This window comes from Puma concolor, chromosome D1 (genome assembly GCF_028749965.1).
Source record: "Puma concolor isolate L17-30 chromosome D1, mPumCon1.1.hap2, whole genome shotgun sequence".
NCBI lineage: Eukaryota > Metazoa > Chordata > Mammalia > Carnivora > Felidae > Puma > Puma concolor.
Genome location: NC_141676.1, coordinates 5212009 through 5233514, shown reverse-complemented (window position 1 = coordinate 5233514; position 21506 = coordinate 5212009). Strand labels below are relative to the sequence as shown.

The window sequence follows — 21506 nt, the reverse complement described above, 5'->3', positions numbered from 1 at the left end:
GAGACACAGTGTTCACTTTAACAGTAATAGTGTCTACAAACATTCTTACGCACAAAGGTTTGAACATGTTGTATAGAATGCCAAGGTACCATCCTTCAGACCCTTTTTGTAGGGAAGCATTTCTTTGACTAGATCTTCCTGTTATACATTCTCATAAAATATCTCTTATGCATAACCCTTATCAAAATTGCGACTTTATGTTTACTTGAATTATTGTTTGTTTCCCTTTCAGATTGCAAGCCTCATTAAAGGCTACTACCATACCTTTTCTCACTGTTTTATCCCCATACTTAGTACGGTGTCTGGTCCACAGTAGGTGCTTGATAGATTTTTTTTTTTTTTTTCTCTGAATGTGCATCTCTAAAATGCTCTCCCTCCCACCCCGTTCTGTCCTCCTGGTACGCTCCTAATTACCCTCCAAAGTCCCCAGATAGTCTTCTCTGGAGTTCTCCTCAGTTACATTCCTGAGGCACATTACATGCATTTCTGTTGTGGGACCAGTCACTTTGGGTTGTAATTATTTGACAGTGAGTCTCTTTTCATCCAGCTAGAGTAGACTTCTTTAAGGCAAGGATCATGTCTTATATAAGTGTTCAGAAAAATGTCTGTTGAATTGGACAGAATTGCACTTCCTAAAGATACATGAAATATTTATAACATAATAGCTGAACCCTAACAATGGAAAGAACCTTAGATTGGTAATCAGAAAGACTGTGGTAGTTATTCAGGCTTTATGTTATTCATCTGTGAGGTCTTTCTCAGTTCTAATTGTTTAAACTAGTTGTTTTCAAAGTGCTCCTGACCACATCATCTGGGAGCTTGTTACAAATACATTCTCAGGCACTACCCCAAACTTACTGAATCAGACGCTCTGGGTTCAATAAGCCCACCAGGTGATTCTGGTAGATGGTAAAGTTTGAGAACCAGTGGAATTATTTTAGTTTGTTTTCTGCGTGTTCAAAAAAAAAAAATTATAGTTACTGTAATTTAAGCTTCATAGCTTAAAGTTATTTAAAAGAAATTTTTTTTAATGCTTACGTATTTTTGAGAAAGCGACAGAACACGAATGGGGGAGGGGCAAAGGGAGAAGGAGACAGAATCTGAAGCAGGCTCCAGGCTCTGAGCTGTCAGCACAGAGCCGGATGCAGGGCTTAGACCCACAAACTCTGAGATCATGACCTAACCCGAAGTCAGACGCTCAACCAACTGAGCCACCCAGGTGCCCCTTAAAGTTATTTATTTATTTATTTATTTATTTTATTTATTTTTTTTTTTTTTAAATTTTTTTTTCAAACGTTTATTTATTTTTGGGACAGAGAGAGACAGAGCATGAACGGGGGAGGGGCAGAGAGAGAGGGAGACACAGAATGGGAAACAGGCTCCAGGCTCTGAGCCATCAGCCCAGAGCCCGACGCGGGGCTCGAACTCACGGACCGCGAGATCGTGACCTGGCTGAAGTCGGACGCTTAACCGACTGCGCCACCCAGGCGCCCCTAAAGTTATTTTTTTTTTTTTTTTAATTTTTTTCAACGTTTATTTATTTTTGGGACAGAGAGAGACAGAGCATGAACGGGGGAGGGGCAGAGAGAGAGGGAGACACAGAATTGGAAACAGGCTCCAGGCTCTGAGCCATCAGCCCAGAGCCTGACGCGGGGCTCGAACTCCCGGACCGGGAGATCGTGACCTGGCTGAAGTCGGACGCTTAACCGACTGCGCCACCCAGGCGCCCCTAAAGTTATTTTTTTAAAAATAAGTTTAAAAAAAAGTTTTAACTTTTCTCAGGGTGCCTGTGTGGCTCAGTCGGTTGAGCATCCAACTTTGGCTCAGGTCATGATCTCATAGCTGATGAGTTCGAGCCCCACGTCAGGCTCTGTGCTGACCACTCGGAGCCTGGAGCCTGCTTCGGATTCTGTGTCTGCCTCTCTATGCCCCTTCCCTGCTCATGATCTCTCTCTCTCTTTCTCTCTCAAAAATAAACATTAAAAATTTTTTAAAGAAAAAAAACAGGGGCGCCTGGGTGGCTCAGTCGGTTAAGCATCCGACTTCGGCTCAGGTCACGATCTCGCGGTCCGTGAGTTCGAGCCCCGCGTTGTGCTCTGTGCTGACTGCTCAGAGCCTGGAGCCTGTTTCGGATTCTGTGTCTCCCTCTCTCTCTGCCCCTCCCCCATTCATGCTCTGTCTCTCTCTGTCTCAAAAATAAATAAACATTAAAAAAAAATTAAAACAAAAAAACACTTTTCTTCATATGTTGAATTTTGGACATTTTTCTAAGCTACTGATCATAGCTGTATAGCCAGAGTGTCTTTGAATGAGAGGCAGTCCAGAAGTATTTGAAGACTGCTGCTTAATGCTGCTAGCAAAAGCGAAATGTGTGTGTGTGTGTGTGTGTGTATGTATTTATATCTTTATATATGCACCTAGCACACATGCACGGCTTTCTGTCAGTGGAAACTTCTCCATGATTGGTTAAAGGAAGGAAAGATAAAGTACAGGCCTTAATTAGGCAGACTTGAGTGAGTGGTATAGCAGAATAAGACATACCAAAAAGTAGAGGTTGCTTTTTTGCTGTAGCAGGTGTACATGCTCATTCACTTTCTATACCAAGGAGCTTATTTTATTTATTTTAATTCTAGTATAGTTAACAGTGTTAAATTAGTTTCAGGTGTACAATATAGTGATTACCAAGGTGCTTTCTTAGCAATAAACGTCTGCCTCAGTGTTACCTGCGACAGGTTGTTGTGGACTGAAAAGTGCTTATTGTTGGTATTCATTGACTTCCTGTAGAGGGAGTTGCACACTTTACTGATAGAAACCATGTAATAGTATATCTCAGATGTAAATTTTGTGCTTGGCATCATGCTAAGTGCTTCATATGTGGCCCACTTCCACCATTGTTTTGGCTGAATACCTTGAGTTTAAATTTATTCTCTGTTAAATAAAGGGAATTTTTTAGAAATGGAATTCCTAAAAAGAACTCCTTTTAAGATACTGTGTTGCTGCCTGGTTGCATGCTTTCAGGATTTAGTAAACAGTATCGTCCCGTTTTCTTTTTGTACCTTTAGTTATAAAACATTTCAGACTTTCTAAATTGAAGAAGCCTATTTAGTCTTTCCTTACATGGAAGTTGCTTTTTTTTTTTCTTTAATTATTATAATTGCCTTTCTCCACATCTTTTCCTACCTGTTAACTATTTTTTAGTGTGGTTATTAAAACTACAGGAATTATAGTTTCAGAAGTTTTGTTCTTTTTGGCTTTGTGCTCGTTTATTTAACAAACGTTGTCAGGCATACTGTTGGTGCTTAATGAATGTACTGCGTATATAGAAATGAATATCTTGTAACCTCTCCTCATAGTCTGATAAGAGCCATATAAACAAATAATTATGCTATACTGTGATAAATGAAATTTAGGAAGTACAAAGTATAGAGGCAAGAGAAAGGAGAGAATGAGAAGGAAACTACTAAGTTGGGTATTGGAACATTAAGTATGGTCCAAGCATGTCAGAGGGCAAGGAAGGAAATTCCAAGTAGAGGAAGCAGCATGTCCAGAGGCAAATGCGTATGAGACAGCGTTACAAGCTCAAAACAGCATTGCCAGTAGTTTAGAGTTACTGGAACATAAGGATGGGAGGGAATCTGAGATGCAAAAAGTCAATCCTGTAATGTTGTATGTACTTTATTCAATTGGAAATGGGAAGATGTTAGAGGAACTGTAAATGTGGAAGAGGCCTGATGATGCTTTTGTTTTAGAGAGATTGCCCTTGGAGGGTGTTGTGGAGGATAGGCTGGTAGCGGAAAAATTGCAGAGGCAAGGGAATGAAATAAGAATCTACTATTATAGTTAACTTTTATTGTTTTTTTAAGTTTATTTATTTATTTTAAGGGAGATAGCACAAACAGGTGAGGCGCAGAGAGGAGAGACAGAATCCCAAGCCAGCTCTGTGCCATAAACACAGAGCCCAATGCAGGGCTCGAACTCACGAGGTATCAAAAGTTTGACGCTTAACCAACTGAACCACCCAGGCGCCTTAAGAATCTATTATAATAGTTTAGAAAGAAATGATAACTAGAGGTTTGGTATCAAGAATGGAGATAGAGGCTAGACTGAGTCAAGGTATTTTGACACAGAGTTGATGGGACTTGGTGATCTCATTCGATGTTCTTGGAGAGGAGGGTGACTTCTGGGTTCTTGGCTTTAGTTGTTGGTTGATGGGTGGTGCCATTGACTGGGAGAGAATACCATGGTTTTATACAGAGGTAAAAATATAATTTTGATTTATTTATATTAATCTTTACATCTGTGGTAGTATTTAATTTACCAGTTTTGGAGAGTACTTTATGAACAACCCTACCAGAGATTCTTGGCTAACGTAATAAGGTGTCAGCATAGGTTTGGGTGACTTTTTATTGGATAAAACTTGTTCAGATTAATTATTATATGTATTATTCTCTAGGCCTTCTCCCTTACACTTGCCCAAGTGAAAGGCTAATTATACAACATTCATCCACTTGGCTTGTGAGCTCTTTCTCAATTTATCTCGCTCTGTTTGTATTGTTACCCCATGTTGTCTTCTATGTCATTTATGAAAATACTAGGAACTGTCCCTAGCATTATGTTATGGAGGACACATTTGGAGATACCTATTTTCTTCTTTACTTTATTTTTTTTTGTTATATATATATATATATATTTTTTTTTTTTTTACCAGTTCTTCATATGTGGTACAGAATTATTCTAGATTCTATATTTTAAAAATTCTGAGGGTGCCTGATTCAGTTGGTAGAGCATGTGACTTTTGATCTCTGGATTGTGAGTTTGAGCTCCACATTGGGTGTAGAGTTTAATTAAAAAAAAAAAAAAAAAAAAAGGGCGTTGTAAAAATTCCGTACAAAGCCTTACTAAAGGTTTTTATAATTCTAAATAAATAAATTATACTTCTTTTCTCCTTTTATGGAATCCATGTGGCCATTATAATAGCCCATTCAGGACAGCCTCTCTTGATACTTGTGCCATCTTTTTTTTTCTTTAAGTGTATTTATTTTGAGAGAGAGAACCAGTGAGGGAGGGCCAGAGGGAGGGTGGGACAGAAGATCTGAAATAAGCTCTGTGCTGACAACAGAGAGCCCAATGCCAGGTTCCAACTCACAAACTGCAGGATGATGACCTGAGCCGAAGTCAAGGCACTCAACCGACTATGCCACCCAGGTGCCCCATACTTGTGCCAACTTTGTACCAGCTGTGAGCCAAAGAACTCCACTGGGTAAAAGCAGAATAGGAATTTCTAAGCCATGGTCACGTGTGTGTGATGGTTTTAGGTGTGGGGAGATAGCACATCTCTATGACTCTCAGCCTTCCCCCCTGTAAGAACAGCCTTCTCTCATTTTTCATAGGTTGAGAGTTTTCTAATTACCTAGCTATTTGATGAAAGACTTTTAAGACCCATCTGAAAACAACTAGTGGCTAAAATTTCTCAATCTTGTTCTTTTATAATCATTTGAATGATTATGTGTACCTGCCTATATTAATAAAATTCATTGGCTTCTGCTAAAGCTCTAATGGGAGTAGAATCGCAAGCTGACACATGTCTGTTTGAATCAAAATGTGTCTGTTCATTTCACAAGCATCTGATAGGTTCATTGCCACGGGATTTTAAACCAGAAACACTGGCTTAGCTGTGAAATAGTCTCTATTCAGTTTCTGAAAAGAAGAAGTTCCTTTGGGTGTATAATGCTTTTTTATATGCTATTAAATTCTAAAAATAGTTTATTGGCTAGTTGTACTCTAGAATTGTAATTAAATATAGGGATAATACAAAGGACTTGAGAAAAGTTCAAATGGGATTTTCCCATGGGTAAAATTTTGTTTACCTTTTTCCATACTGATCAGTCTTTTGAATATAATAGTGATGACTTCTTTATTAGTGTTCTTGCTTTCTTCCCTCTACTTTGATAGAATCAATATTTTTAAGAGGATTTCCCCCCGCCCAGTGATAAAAGTTACAAATGCTGGTGGTGAAAAATACAAGAAGGTCACTCATAATCCCTGACTTAACCAGCATCACCATTTTAGCATATCTTCCAATTTTTTCCCATGCATAAAAGTATTTTATGTAGCTGAGATTATGCTTGATATAATTTTATATATCTTGCTTTCAAAATTTATTATGATCATTTCCATGTCACTAAACTTTTGTGAAAGTTACGCTGTGACCTTCTATAGTTCATTTGCTCATTTTTCTGTTATTGGGCACTAGGTTATATTCGCTTTTGGGGGCGTTAAAGATAACACAGTGAACTTAATTATATATTTGTTTTTCTGTGTTTGTAGTATATTCTTATCATTCCTAGAAGTGAAGTAGTTAAGGTTATGAACATTAAAAACTTATGGAAAAATTTAAACATGCATGGAGTAAAGAATAGTGTAATAAATAATAAATTCCTGTATATTTATCACCAACTGCAAAAATCATTAACATGAGGAACTCTTCTTTCACCCCAGTCCTCTACTCCCTCTCAATTATTTTGAATTAAATCCCAGATAGGTTCATTTACTTCATCTGTATATATTTAAGTTATATATAAGTTTTGTTTTTTTTTTAAGTTTATTACCTTGAGAGAGAGGGCCTGTGTGTGCAAGTGGGGGAGGGGCAAAAAGAGGGAGAGAGAACTGTAAGATCTCATGAACCGTGAGATCATGCCCTGAGCCGAAATTTCACAGTTGGACACTTAACCGACTCAGCCACCCAGGCGCCCCTATATCTAAGTTTTTAGTAAGTAAATAGTAAAAGTAAAATTTACTGTTTGTGAAGTATAATGCACATACAGAAAAGAGCATAAAATGTAGATTTATTATAGTTCAGTGAATGATCACAAAATGAATACCCTGGTAACTACCACTTGGTCAAGATTTGGAATTACCGGGGCGCCTGGGTGGCGCAGTCGGTTAAGCGTCCGACTTCAGCCAGGTCACGATCTCGCGGTCCGTGAGTTCGAGCCCCGCGTCAGGCTCTGGGCTGATGGCTCAGAGCCTGGAGCCTGTTTCCGATTCTGTGTCTCCCTCTCTCTCTGCCCCTCCCCCGTTCATGCTCTGTCTCTCTCTGTCCCAAAAAAATAAATAAACGTTGGAAAAAATAAAAAAATTAAAAAAAATAAAAAGATTTGGAATTACCACCACCTCAGCTTTCTCATGCCCCTCCCAGTCACTGGTTTGTTTTTCTTCACTAGTGGAAACTGCTGGCTCTATAATTTAGTTTTACTTCATTTTGAGCTTTTAAGAAATGGAATAATATAGTGTGTATTCTTTTGTGTCTGGCTTGTTTTGCCCAACATTGTGAGATTCATCCATGTTTCTCTGTAATACACAAAGACTTCAAAAGCATAGCTATATTGCCAGTATCTCAGTAAAACAATGAACGGTTTTCTTCTTTCTTTCTTTCTTTCTTTCTTTCTTTCTTTCTTTCTTTCAGATTTTAGTTTTAAGTAATTTATACATCCATTGTGGGGCTTGAACTCACCACTCCAAGACCAAGAGCTGTATGCTCTACCTACTGAGCCAGGCAGATGCCTCTGAAAAATTTCTTAATATCTTTATTGTTCAAATTTCCCTAATCATCTGACTTTTTTTTAATGGTTGGCTGTCTCATTTTTCTTTCTTTTTTTTTTTTAATTTTTTTAACATTTATTTATTTTTGAGACACAGAAAGATACAGAGCATGAGCAGGGGAGGGACAGAAAGAGACAGGGAGACACAGAATCTGAAACAGGTTCCATGCTGTGAGCTGTCAGCACAGAGCCCGAAGCAGGGCTTGAATCCACAAACTGTTGAGATCATGACCTAAGTTGAAGTCAGATGCTCAACCAACTGAGCCACCCAGGCGCCCTATCTCATTTTTCAAACAAGGCTAGCCACATGTTTTGTATGGTTGCTCTGTGTCTGAAGTCTCTCAATCTGTTGGTCACTTCTCCCCTTTTTTCTTTTTCTTTTCTTGTGGAAATATTTGGTTACTTGTCTTCTAGAATTTCCCACCTTCTGGATTTTGCTGATAGGATATCTGTGGCGTCATTTAAAATGTTTTAAATTTATTTTTATGTTTTTTAATGTTTATTTTGAGAGAGGGAGAGAGTGAGCTTGCGCACATGAGCAGGGGAGGGGTAGAGAGAGAGAGGGAAAGAGAGAATCCCAATCAGGCCCCACACTCAGTGTGGAGCCCAGTGTGGGGCTTGATGTCAGGACTGTGAGATCACGACCTGAGCCAATAGGAGAGTCTGACGCTTAACCGAATGAGCCACTCAGGCGCCCCTTGATGGACATTTACATTGTTTTCCATTTGGGGCTATTATGAATAAGGTTGTGGTAAATATTCTTATATAGGTTGATGCAGACTTGTTTTTACATGCAAAGGAGAAATTGCTAGGCCATGTGATAAATATATGTGTAACTTGAGAGATTGCTAAGCTCTTGAAATGCTATTCCATTTTATACCTCCCCCCACACAATGATATTTGAGATTCCATTTTATACCTCCTGCCCATAATGATACATGGGATTCCATTTTATACCTCCCCTCCCCCCCCCCACAATGATACATGAGATCTGCTGTTGCTCCATATTCCTGCCAGCATTTTGTTTTTGATATTGGCCATTCTAATGAGTACAAAGTAATATCTTATTACTTTAATTCGTATTTCTCTGATGACTAATGATGTTGAATGTTTTTCCATGTGCTTATTGGCCATTTGTGTATCTTCTTTGATAAAATGTCTGTTCAGATCTTTTGCCTCCCACCCCCTTTTTATTGGTTCGTCTTTTCATTTTTGATTTGTAGGTTCTTTATATATTTGGATACAAATTCTTTGTTAGATGTATGTGCTACAAATACTTTTTCCAGTCTGTGACTTGTCATTTTATTATTATTATTTTTAAGGTTATTTATTTATTTTGAGAGAAAGGAAGAGACAGTGCAGGGGAGGGGCATAAAGAGGGAGAAGGAGAGAATCCCAAGCAGGCTCTGCACTGTCAGCACAGAGCCCAAAGCAAGGCTCCAACCCATGAACTGTGAGATCATGACCTGAGCCGAAGTCAGATACTTAACCAACTGAGCCACCCAGGTGCCCCAGATTGTAACATATTTTATTTTATTTATTTTTTTTTTTTTAATTTTTTTTTCAACGTTTATTTATTTTTGGGACAGAGAGAGACAGAGCATGAACGGGCAAGGGGCAGAGAGAGAGGGAGACACAGAATCGGAAACAGGCTCCAGGCTCCAAGCCATCAGCCCAGAGCCTGACACGGGGCTCGAACTCACGGACCGCGAGATCGTGACCTGGCTGAAGTCGGACGCTTAACCGACTGCACCACCCAGGCGCCCCTGTAACATATTTTAAAGTGAGGGTTATAAAATTTTATTTTTCATTCCCCATATACCTAGGAAGAGTTAAAAATTATTGAGTTTGTCTTTGAATAGCAGACATTGATTCACGTCTTTCATTTGTGGAAAATAATAGATAGGTTTTTAAAAAGTAACTTGAAGAATTTACAACTGTTCTGTGGTTAGATTAAAAAATACTTTTTTTTTTTAAACTTACTTTTAAGAGAGAGAGAGAGAGAGAGGTGGAGGGGGGAGGAGCAGAGGATCCAAAGTGGGCTCTGCACTAACAGTAGAGAGCCTAATGTAGGTCTTAACTCATGAAATGTGAGATCATAGCCTGAGCTGAAGTCAGATGCTTAACCAACTGAGCCACCCAGGTGCCCCTTGTTTTTATAATGTTTATTTATTTATTTTGAGAGAGAGAGTGCACACTCGAGTCAAGGAGGAGCAGAGAGGGAGGGGGACAGAGAATCCCAAGCAGGTTCTGGCATGTCAGTGCAGAGCCTGATGCAGGGCTCAATCTCCGATCTCACGGTTCGTGAGATTGTGACCTGAGCCAAAATCAAGAGTTGGGTGTTCAACCAGCTGAGCCACCCAGATGCCTCATGAAGTGACATTTTAATTTTTTGTTAAAATATTTAAAAACTGGGGCGCCTGGGTGGCTCAGTCGGTTGAGCATCCGACTTCAGCTCAGGTCATGATCTCACCGGTTGTGAGTTCGAGCCCCGCATCGGGCTCTGTGCTGGCAGCTCAGAGCCTGGAGCCTGCTTCAGATTCGGATTCTGTGTCTCTCTCTCTGCCCCTCCCCTGCTCGTGATCTCTCTCTGTCTGTCTCTCAATAATAAATGCTAAGAAATTTGAAAAAATATATTTAAAAACTATTTCATTATTGGTTATAAATATATGAGGAAATGAAAAACTAGCAAAACTAATATTTATTTGGTACACTAATTTAAAGCATTAGAAACATTGAATGTTAAAGTGTTTTATTCTGGGGGGCACCTCGCTGGCTTAGTTGATGGAGCGTGTACCTTTTGATCTTGCAGTTGTGAGTATGGGCCCCATTTTGGGTATAGAGATTACTTAAAAAATAAAATATTAAAAAAAATTTTTTTAATGTTTGTTTTTTTTTTTTTTCAACGTTTTTTTTTTTTATTTTTATTTTTGGGACAGAGAGAGACAGAGCATGAACGGGGGAGGGGCAGAGAGAGAGGGAGACACAGAATCGGAAACAGGCTCCAGGCTCCGAGCCATCAGCCCAGAGCCCGACGCGGGGCTTGAACTCACGGACCGCGAGATCGTGACCTGGCTGAAGTCGGCCGCTTAACCGACTGCGCCACCCAGGCGCCCCTTAATGTTTGTTTTTGAGAGAGAGAGAGAGAGAGAGAGAGAGACAGCACGAGTGGGGGAGGGGCAGAGAGAGAGGGACGCACAGAATCCGAAGCAAGCTCCAGGCTCTGAGCTGACAGCACAGAGCCTGATGCGGGGCTTGAACTAATGAACCATGAGATCATGACCTGAGCCAAAGCCAGACACTTAACTAACTGAATCACCCAGACGCCCCCAAAAATAAAATCTTTAAAAAAAAAAAAAAAGTTTTTATTTCTTTGTTTAAAAACGTATTGAGTAGTTTAAATAGTGCTCGCCTGCTTCTTGTCATAACTTACAGTATGGAGCAAATATCTTTTGGGTGTTGTGGCTTCCATCCTTTGCACTTTCAGGGTCATGTAATATCTTTGAGAGTTCCTTTAAGAACTCTTCCTCTGGGACATCTTCATCCTTGTTGTCATAATCGCTTTCCTTATTTATGTTGAAAAGTTTGTACTAATTTTCTCTGATGTGTGTAACTCCCACTTATTTTCTTTCCAGGTTTTACTTCTAGCATTATCACTTTTCGTTTCTTTGCTTCATTTTCGTCTTGTTGGCCAGCTCCCTCTCTTGATTGTCCATTTGGTAAATGGGTTTATCACTGGTAGAGTAGGAGGCAATACAACGATATACTTTGCTGTTTGTGTGTGAACTGAATAACGTGTCCAATGACTCATCACTAACAGACTTTGAAAGAAGTGATGTGATTGGTTACTGATCATGATGTACATCTGTTGTTTACATGGTGAATTGTGGACTAAGGAACTCGCAGTAAAGTTTATATTTTATGCAACAACTCAGAGTTCGTATACCATGGTAATTAAAATTTGAAGTATGTTGTTGGGGGACTGATGTTATTTAATTAACTAAACTGTGGTAACTGAAATTTGTGCATATTGGGAGTATGCAAAACAAGTACTACCTGTGTAAAGAGCATGTACGAATGAATACAAATTTTTCTAATGTTAGATTAACTCCTTGCAGGCAGATTTATGTTAATTGTATTTGTTACTGAATTGTAGCTATGGTTTACAGGGAGGATCAGATGATGAGACTGGATGTATATAAAAGTCCTTTGTTAACCACAACACATAGAGAACAAATGTGTGTTATGGTAGGGCAACCAACATATACTGAATAGTTCTAATATACCAGGCAGTATTTTAGATATTTTACATGTATTAGATACGTTATTTGATTATTGTAGCATCCTCTGAAGTTTGGTGGTGTTTTATACTATCTCATTTTATAGATGAAGAAACTGAGGTACGGAGCTAATGTAAGTTTAGTAATTAGCATCAGATCCAGGATTCAAAGTTAGATATCTCTGGCTCCAAATCCATATGTATTTTACAACTCCCATTTTTCATGGTGGTTGTTGGGGATCCTCCCAGAGGCCATTTGATAGTGACTAAATTGAGAGTAAAACATGAGGAAAGGAGCATTTTAGCTATATTTTATTTTGTTTGTGGGGCTTTAGGTGATGAAATTCAAGTTAAGTATTTTGGCAAAAATACTGTACCACTGTGTATATATATTGCATTATATCATGAGACACCGTGTCAGGTTACCTCACTCCTGATGATGCTAGGTTTGACTCTGTTACAGTTATGATTGTCCGGTCTTTCCTGTAAAAATGTATTTTTTCCTTTGTAATTGGAAAGTAATTTGTGGTGTGGTACCTTGAGGTTCTTCAGCAATTTGACTGATCATCCATTTATTTTTATTTTATTTTTATTTTTATTTTATTTTATTTTATTTATTTTTTATTTTATATTTTTTTTACCGATCATCAATTTATTGTCTTTTCTCAGATATACTTTTATCTTTACAGGTAACCAAAAAAATTTTTTTTAAAGATTTTATTTTTAAATAATATCTGCACCCAACATAGGGCTAGAATTCATAACCCTGAGATAAAGAGTTGCATGCTCCACCAACTGAGCCAGGCAGGCACTCCAAAAATTATTAAAAATTTAAAAAATTAAATAACGTATTTTTTATTGTAGGAAAGAATTAGATGAGCTCGGGAAAAAAGATCCAAAGCACCATTGAACTTCTTTTTATTTTTTTTAATAACTTTGTAATTCCTAAATTATTTTGGAATCATGTGTTCTATGAAGTATGTCAAAGGCACTGTTACTGTATTTTAATTGTTTTTAAAAATTTTTTTTTTTCAACGTTTATTTTTGGGACAGAGAGAGACAGAGCATGAACGGGGGAGGGGCAGAGAGAGAGGGAGACACAGAATCAGAAACAGGCTCCAGGCTCTGAGCCATCAGCCCAGAGCCCGACGCGGGGCTCGAACTCACGGACCGCGAGATCATGACCTGGCTGAAGTCGGACGCTTAACCGACTGCGCCACCCAGGCGCCCCTGTATTTTAATTGTTAACACACAAATGCACATTTGACCTGCTAAACTTTTGGAGTTTTTTTCTTACTAAAAAAATTTTTTTTAAATGTTTATTATTTTTGAGAGAGAGCGCATGAGTCGGGGAGGGGCAGAGAGAGATGGAGACACAGAATCTGAAGCAGGCTCCAGTCTGAGCTGTCAGCACAGAGCCTGACATGGGGCTCAAACTCCCGAACCGCAAGATCATGACCTGAGCCAAAGTCAGACCCTCAACCGACTAAGCCACCCAGGTGCCCTGGCTTTCTTTTTAAATTTTTATCAGTAAGCAAAACATAGCACTCAGTTGCAGAAACTCACGAGAAGGTAGAATTTGAGCTCTGCTCGGTTGGTCTAGATGTAGTGGCAAAGAAAAAGAGAAGAGTTCTACTTATGGTTACTGGGTGGATTGTGGTGACAGGAATTCAGGAATCAGGATTAAGTAATGGCTTCTCTGGAAACGGTGAGTCTTGAACTGGTGAGGGAAGAGAGCCAAAGAAATAATAATCTTAGAAAGGAAGACCGGAAAAGCACAATATAGAACTTAGTTGTCTTGACATCGGACCGAATTTCCTGAGACCCAGTGAGAAGGTATCTTAACGTTGGGGGCAAGATCAAAGAGGGTGCGGTTGTCCCAACATGGTGGGGGAGGAAAGCTATAATTGTTAGCTTTTAAGTTTTGATGTTCTTTGTAAAGTAAGTCATGAGGTCATCATTTGTAAGGAAAGATGATAGAATGGGGAATAGAGTTTGGGAAAGGAACTTGAAACAGCATGTGTAGTATGAACTGATGCTACTAAATACAAAATGAGCAGTACCAAAACTGGAAGGAAAGTAACCATTTACATTTATTTATTTATTTACTTATTTGCTATAGAAAGCTCTTCAGTTTATTATTGGTTACAAACTATAATGCCATGTTTTCCCTATCACTTTAGTGGGTTTTATCTATTTATTCCTTAATCAGAGGATAAGTGTTTTATAAAAGTTCTCAAAGGTACTAGCTTTCTGGTCTCATTTGGGATCATGTTAATGATTGAAACTCCTTGATAACCTGGCTGAGGTCTAAGTTAATTTGTGGTGCTAACAGTAAAGATTTCCTGAGCCAGGTAAAAACAGCCAGAAACGTAATGCAAGATGGAAGTTGAAACAGAACTAAAATTTATGAAAGTGTCTGCCATGTGAGTCTACAGTATGTAATCAACTTAAAAACAATGCTATTATGAAAGATTTGGTGTATGAAAGTAGAAATAAGCCTTGTGTGTATTTCATCCAGGCTTAACCATATCTCTTGTGCCATCTTAGGAAAGGTCAGGTTAAAAGATAGGCCTTTCACTGGATTTCAGGAGTCATTGAACCTAGCTAAAACTTATTAAAGTAAGAAGGAAAGAGAATTTCAGGGATCAAGGGCTTACCCAGAGACTGAGTAATTCCATTACATTAGACATTCTTATAGTAAGACTTCTGGCTGAAATAGTGGTGATGTAAATCGACTTGATACATACATTTTGATTGATTAATGTAGAGTCTTTACTAGATCATGATACTTGGTGTAAGTACTTGTTGCTGTCACTGTCGTTAAAGAAAATGATGGGGTATTTTGGTAGGTAAACTCAAATCATAGATTTTTTTCCCTTTATTAGAAACAAATAATCCATGCCATAAAGTGCAATCCGCTGAAATTGTCTATTGTACTTCACCTAGAATAAACCAAAAGAGCTGAGGTATGGGCCTGTGGTAGGTACCTAACTCAGTACTACAGTTCTATTTAAATCTCTTAAAACTTTCAATAGGTTCAGGATGCCACAGCCCTGTTCAGCTTTTCAAAAAGCCAATCAAATACGGATGTTCCTACTGCTTCCTTTATTGAGGCAGACAGGTAAATAAGCAGATTTTCTTTTGGAGCTCTTTAAGGGCAAAAGCTAAAAAGTGTTTTCTCTTTATTCCTGAATTAACTCAATATTCCTTTAGCAGGACTATATATAACCAGTGTGTTAAGTTCCCTATGGTATGCTTTAGTGTCGTTTTGGAGTTCCTTCTGGGTCCCAACATTTGTGTGACCTTAAACAAGATACTTACTAACCTCTCTGAGTCTCCGTTTACTCATTTCTAAATGGGGGTGGGGGGCAATAATGATACCTTTTTACGGTTGTTTGAGGATTTAATGGGATAACGACTGTAGACTGCTTTGTGAACAATGAACTTTTAATAAATGGTATATATTATAATTTTCAAAACTAAGTTACATAATGAACTAGTTCTACATATTTCAAATCTGACTGGTTTTTAATTATGCAAATAAAATATGAATGCATTATTGCATAAAATTAAAGTTTTACAGATAAGGTTTTTTTTTAATGTTTATTTTTGAGAAAGAGGGAGTGTGCGTGCGCGCGTGCTCGAGTGGGGGAGGGGCACAGAGAGAGGGAGACACAGAATCCTAAGCAGGCTCCAGGATCTGAGCAGTCAGCACAGAACCTGATGCAGGGCTCGAACTCACAAACCGTGAGATCATGACCTGAGCTAAAGTCAGATACTTAACTGACAGGGGCCCCAAGTTTTACAGAGAAGGTTAAAGAGGCCCTTAACTCTCTAGCCCCAATCCCTTCCCCAGAAGTAACTATTTTATCACTTCATGTATCCTTCCATGTCTTTTTCTTTACACACAGTTTCTACTTCATAGGTCAAGAATTAAAAAGATAGTGATTTAGTAATTTTGAAAATATTTACAATTTCTGGTTATTAGAATATGTATTTTTATAGACTCAGTAACAAAATGATAGCAAAATTCAACAATTTGTTACATAGTGTCTGATCTTGAGCCAAATTGTAGAATTCTTTATAACCCTCGAAAGGTTTAGTCAAGGGGAAGAAGCCAGAAGAAATAAACATAGCTTAAGCCATTTAGCTCAAAAATATACATTTGCTTTTCCAGCCAATAAACATAGGTCAGAACTTATGAAATTTACTGTCTTTCAGCTTATCTTAAATTCCACAACTATGAGTCAAAGATATTGTTTGTTAGTCTGACAAGTAAAAAAGTTTTCCTTTTCTCAAAAATGGGAAAATGTTGCCACTTTCTTTGGGGGCAAGGAAAGCGTTTGGGGGAGGATAATAGGAAAGTGTAATTGAAGCTATTCTTTTCATATCACTGATCCTCAAGTATACTTAAATTATTTTTGTAGTGACCTGTGGCATTTTTGTTAGCAGTATGTACACATTGGGAAGTAGATTCCATCCCACTTAGGGAAGGAGATTGATCTTGAAGTGCTGTTACTCGTTCTCCTAAAGCCACTTGTTCGGACAGAATTTTCTTTTTAAGTAAGGGAAGGTCAAGAGGAAGAGGCTATAGTTAATTTGGGAGCAGGGATCTAAGAGTTGGGAGAATATGGATTTGACATGATCTCTCTTCTGTGGAGAATGAGAGGTAAGTTGGACAGAATTATGTGGAGAGGGGTTAGTGGACGAAGGAAAATACCAGTTTAGAGTGGTGTTATTTCTAATCACTTTGGGAGAGTGATGGTGGAGAGTGGAGCAAAAGACTCAGCTCCTCTTCTTTCACTCTCATCTTAGACTGAACCTGGCAATGAAGGTCAAAGAAAAGAACTCCCAGCCCAGTATGTGTGTGACGTGGTGTAGTAAAGTTCCTTTTGCCCAGAATAGAGATGTGATAACTTTTTTTGTTTGTAGGGTGTCATGCGGGATACCAGAGTAGGGATTGAAGTTAGTTTGTAAGTTATACCTTGATAAATAGTTGTTGTTTACCTGATTATCATATGAAAATATAGAACATTTCCAGCCTATGTTGCCTTGGGAGATTCATATACATATATTAATCACTTTATTGGTAGCTCATTTTCTTTTTTTTTTTTTTTTTTTAATTTTTTTTTTCAACGTTTATTTATTTTTGCGACAGAGAGAGACAGAGCATGAACGGGGGAGGGGCAGAGAGAGAGGGAGACACAGAATCAGAAACAGGCTCCAGGCTCTGAGCCATCAGCCCAGAGCCTGACACGGGGCTCGAACTCACGGACCACGAGATCGTGACCTGGCTGAAGTCGGACGCTTAACCGACTGCGCCACCCAGGCGCCCCGGTAGCTCATTTTCTAAGCTTTGCTTTTGTTGCTTTTTCCAAGAGTTAGATCCTCCTGTCCAGTGTAGTAAGCCACTAGTCACATGTGGCTGTTGAGCATATGAAATGTGACTCATCTAAATTGAGACGAGAGTATAAAATACACACTGAATTTTGAAGACTTAGTATGGGAAAAGAATGTAAATTATCCCCGTAATTTTTTCATAATGATAACATGTTGAAATGCTATTATGTATTACATATGAATAGATTTAATGATTTAAATAAAACATATTAAAATTAATATCACCTTTGGGCTGCCTGGGTGTCTCAGTCGGTTAAGCATCCAACTTCAGCTCGGGTCATGACCTCACAGTTTGTGAGTTTGAGCCCCGCTTTGGGCTCTGTGCTGACAGCTCAGTGCCTGGAGCCTGCTTCCGATTCTGTCCCCTCTCTTTCTGCCCCTGCCCTGCTCATACTCTGTCTCTGTCTCTCTCTCAAAAATAAATAAAGCATTAAAAAAACATTAAAAATTAATATCACCTTTAAAAAATACAGCTACTAGAAAAAATTGTACATGTAGCTGACATTATGTTTCTTTTGGGCTCTGCTGGTCTACAACAACCTGCATTAGGGATAAGTAATTTTTTTCTTGCTGTAAAATTTCATATGAGATGTTATGTGATTTTAGTTCCATAAAAATGCTTCAGGGGTCATTTAACTTGTATAGTCAGATATTTTTCCCCTTTGGGGGAAATTTTTTTTTTCAAGTTTTTATTTAAATTCCAGTTAGTAGTTAACATACAGTGTAGGGGTGCCTGGGTGGCTTAGTTGGTTGAGTGTCCAACTCTATCTGACTCTTGATTTTGGCTCAGGTCATGATCTCAGGGTCATGGGATTGAGACCCGCGTCAGACTCTGCACTAAACATGGAGCCTGCTTAAGATTCTCTCCCTCTGCCCCTCTCCCCACCTCCCCCATGGTGCTCTCTTTCTAAAATAAATAACACCAAACATACAGTGTAATACTGGTTTTAGGAGTAGAAGTTAGTGATTCAACACTTACATACAACAACACCCGGTAGTCATCACAAGTGCCCTTCTTAATACTCATCGTTCATTTAAACCATGCCTCTGCCTAGGAGGAGAATTTAAATTTAGTTTTATCTAAATCAGTGGGAATATAGGCTTACAGTGCCAAATTGTGTGTGTTTTGTGTTATGTGCATGCACGTATGTGTTATTTTCCAGGAATTCCTATTCTAGTGATCATGGTGCATCTTATACCCATGGGCCTTATACCCATCAGAAGGCCCGGGTCCTACCAGTCTTCCTACCTGATTAAGCCTGTCCTTGGAAGAGTGATGCTTTTCGGTCCCAGAAAAGAATCCTGGAACCAGGTATAGTCCTCAGCCCAGCTTGTAATAAGCCCTATTCCCGAGGAATATGGAACATTAATCTTAACATATTGTCAGACTTCATATTAGGCAGTCTCAAGCCAGTTTTCTATATTCATAAAATACATTTTCCCCCAAACATTTTTATTTTGAAAAAGTTCTAATACAGGAAAGTTAAAAGAGAAATACAATGAACATTTATATATCCTTCAGAGTCCCCAATTGTTTAAAAAAAAATCGCCATGTTTCTTTAGTTCTACATGTATTTTTTGGAGTGGAATTATTTGAAAGTAATTTGCATATCATGATGTTATCCCTAAATATTTCAGCACACCTCTCCTAGGAATAAGAAATGACCTTACCACTAATATATTGTCTTACTTAAAGAAAATTACAGTAATTCCACGGTATCCAATGTTAACTTTTCCCCAAATGTTCTGCATAGCCTTTTTTCTGACTTTTTTCAATTCTGGATTTAGTCCAGGTTTATGCATTGCGTTTAGTTATGACTCTTTAGTCTCTTTTCACCTAGAGTAGAGGTCAGCACCTGACAATCCATGTGCCAAGTTTTACTAGCCACCTGTTTTTGTACAGTTTACCAGACAAAAATAGCTTTTACATTTTTTTCTGTATCATTGAAAAAAAACTTACGGTAAAGTTCACCTAACATAAAAGTAACCATCAACCATTTTAAAATTTTTTTTTTTTTTCAACGTTTTTTATTTATTTTTGGGACAGAGAGAGACAGAGCATGAACGGGGGAGGGGCAGAGAGAGAGGGAGACACAGAATCGGAAACAGGCTCCAGGCTCTGAGCCATCAGCCCAGAGCCCGACGCGGGGCTCGAACTCACGGACCGCGAGATCGTGACCTGGCTGAAGTCGGCCGCTTAACCGACTGCGCCACCCAGGCGCCCAACCATCAACCATTTTAATGTGCACTATTCATTGGCATTTGGTATATTCAGTATGTTGTGTAACCATCATGTCTTTCTAGTTCCAAGACATTTTAAGCACCCAAAAAAGAAACCTTTTACCATTAAGCGGTCTCCCCATTTTCTTTCCCTGCAGCTTCTGCTAAGTACTAGTTGCCTTTCTGTCTCTGGATTAACCTATTTTGGATGTCTCATAGAGATGGAATCATAACATGTGACCTTTTATGTTTCACTTCTTCCACTTAGCATGTTTTTAAGGTTTGTTCACATTGTAGTGTGTATCAGTATTTCATTCCTTTTTATGACTGAATAATAATCCACTTTGATAAAGGTATATCACTTTTTGTTTATCCATTCATCTGTTGATGGACTTTGGCATTGTTTCTACCTTTTGGCTATTTTGAATAGTGCTGCCATGGGCATCTGTGTATAAGTATTTGTTTAGATACCTGTTTTTAGTTCTTTGGTTTTAACATTTTTAAATGGTTGGGAAAAAAAAAAGAATAGTATATCATGACATATGAAAACTATATGAAATTCAAATTTCAGTGTCCATAAATAAGACATGCTTATTCATTTGTGTGTTGTCTATGGCTGCTTTCATGCTTCAGTGGCAGAGTTGAGTAGTTGTGATAGAGACCATATGTCCCACAAAGCTTAAAATATTTTCTCTCTGGCCCTTTATAGTAAAAGTTTGATGACTCTGAACAGTCTATCTATCTTTTTGTTTTTGTGACATTGATTATTTTTAAGTTTGTTTATTTGTTTAGAAAGAGAGCACGTGGGGGAGGGGCAGAAAGAGGGAGAGAATCCCAAGCAAGTTCCACATGTTGTCGGCACAGAGCCCGACTTGGGGATCAATCCCACAAACCATTAGATCATGATCTGAGCTGAGATCAAGAGTCAGATGCCCAACTGACTGAGCCACCCAGCCACCCTGTGTGTGTGTGTGTTTAACTAATAAGACTTTATTTTTTTTAACATTTATTTATTTATTTTGAGAGAAAGAGCAAGCAGGGGAGAGACAGAGAGAGGGAGAGAGAGAATCCCAAGCAGGCTTCATGCTGAGCCCCAGGGCTCAATCTCACAACTGCGAGGTCACAACCTGCACCCATACCAAGAGTCAGATGCTAAACCAACTGAGCCATCCAGGCGCCCCTAATAAGACTTTATTTTTGAAGCAGTTTTAGATTGCAGAAAAATTGAGCAGGAAGTAGAATTCCCACATACCCCTTCTCTGCCCCCCAGTTTCTCCTGTTAACATCTTGCATTAATGTGGTACATTTGTTACGATGAACTGACATTGACACGGTTATTATCACCCAAAGCCCATAGTTTACATTAGAGTTCGCTCTTTGTGTTTATAATTCTTTGGGTTTTGACAAATGTATATGGTTATGTATTTGCCATAAAAGTATCATACAGGATAGTTTCACTGCCCTAAAATTCTATTATGCTCCATTTATTTATCCCTTCCTTTCTCTGTTTTCCTCTCCCCCTCACACCAGCAGCTAGAGATATTTTTATTCTCTCTGTAGTTTTGCCTTTCTAGCATGTCATATAGCTGGAATCCAAATACAGTATGTAGCCTTTCCAGGCTGGCCTCTTTCACTTAGTAATATGCATTTAAGGTTGCTCCATGTTTCTGTGTCTTGAGAATTCATTTCTTTTTATTGCTGAATAATATTTCATTGTATAGCTGTACCACCACAGTTTGTTTATCCATTTACATACCGAAGGACATCTTGGTTGCTTCCAAGTTTTGGCAGTTATGAATAAAACTCCTATAAATGTTTGCAGGTTTTTTATGGACATACATTTTTTAAAAACAGGCTATTTTTTAGAGCTGTTTTAGATTCGTAGTAAAATTAAGTGGAAGGTACAGAGTTCTCATATACCTCCTGCCCTGCTATGTGCACATAGCTTCCTCCTCTATCAGAATCACACACATCAAGTGTTATATTTATTAACACTTAATGAA

The 21506-nt window shown here is 38.5% G+C and overlaps 1 protein-coding gene across 3 annotated transcripts in view; it reads left to right on the top strand.

Annotated features, from left to right (window-relative positions):
- Positions 1–21506, top strand: part of KDM2A (lysine demethylase 2A) — a 116150-nt gene that overhangs the window by 16282 nt on the left and 78362 nt on the right. Inside the window, exon 1 of one of the 3 annotated variants that reach the window (XM_025915505.2) lies at positions 18456–18595. The exons of the other annotated variants lie outside the window; for them this stretch is intronic. Within the exon in view, the coding sequence (XP_025771290.2) occupies positions 18467–18595 (129 nt within the window). The 5' untranslated portion in view covers positions 18456–18466. Of the gene's footprint in view, positions 1–18455; positions 18596–21506 lie in introns of those variants that run through there. 3 annotated transcript variants of the gene reach the window in all.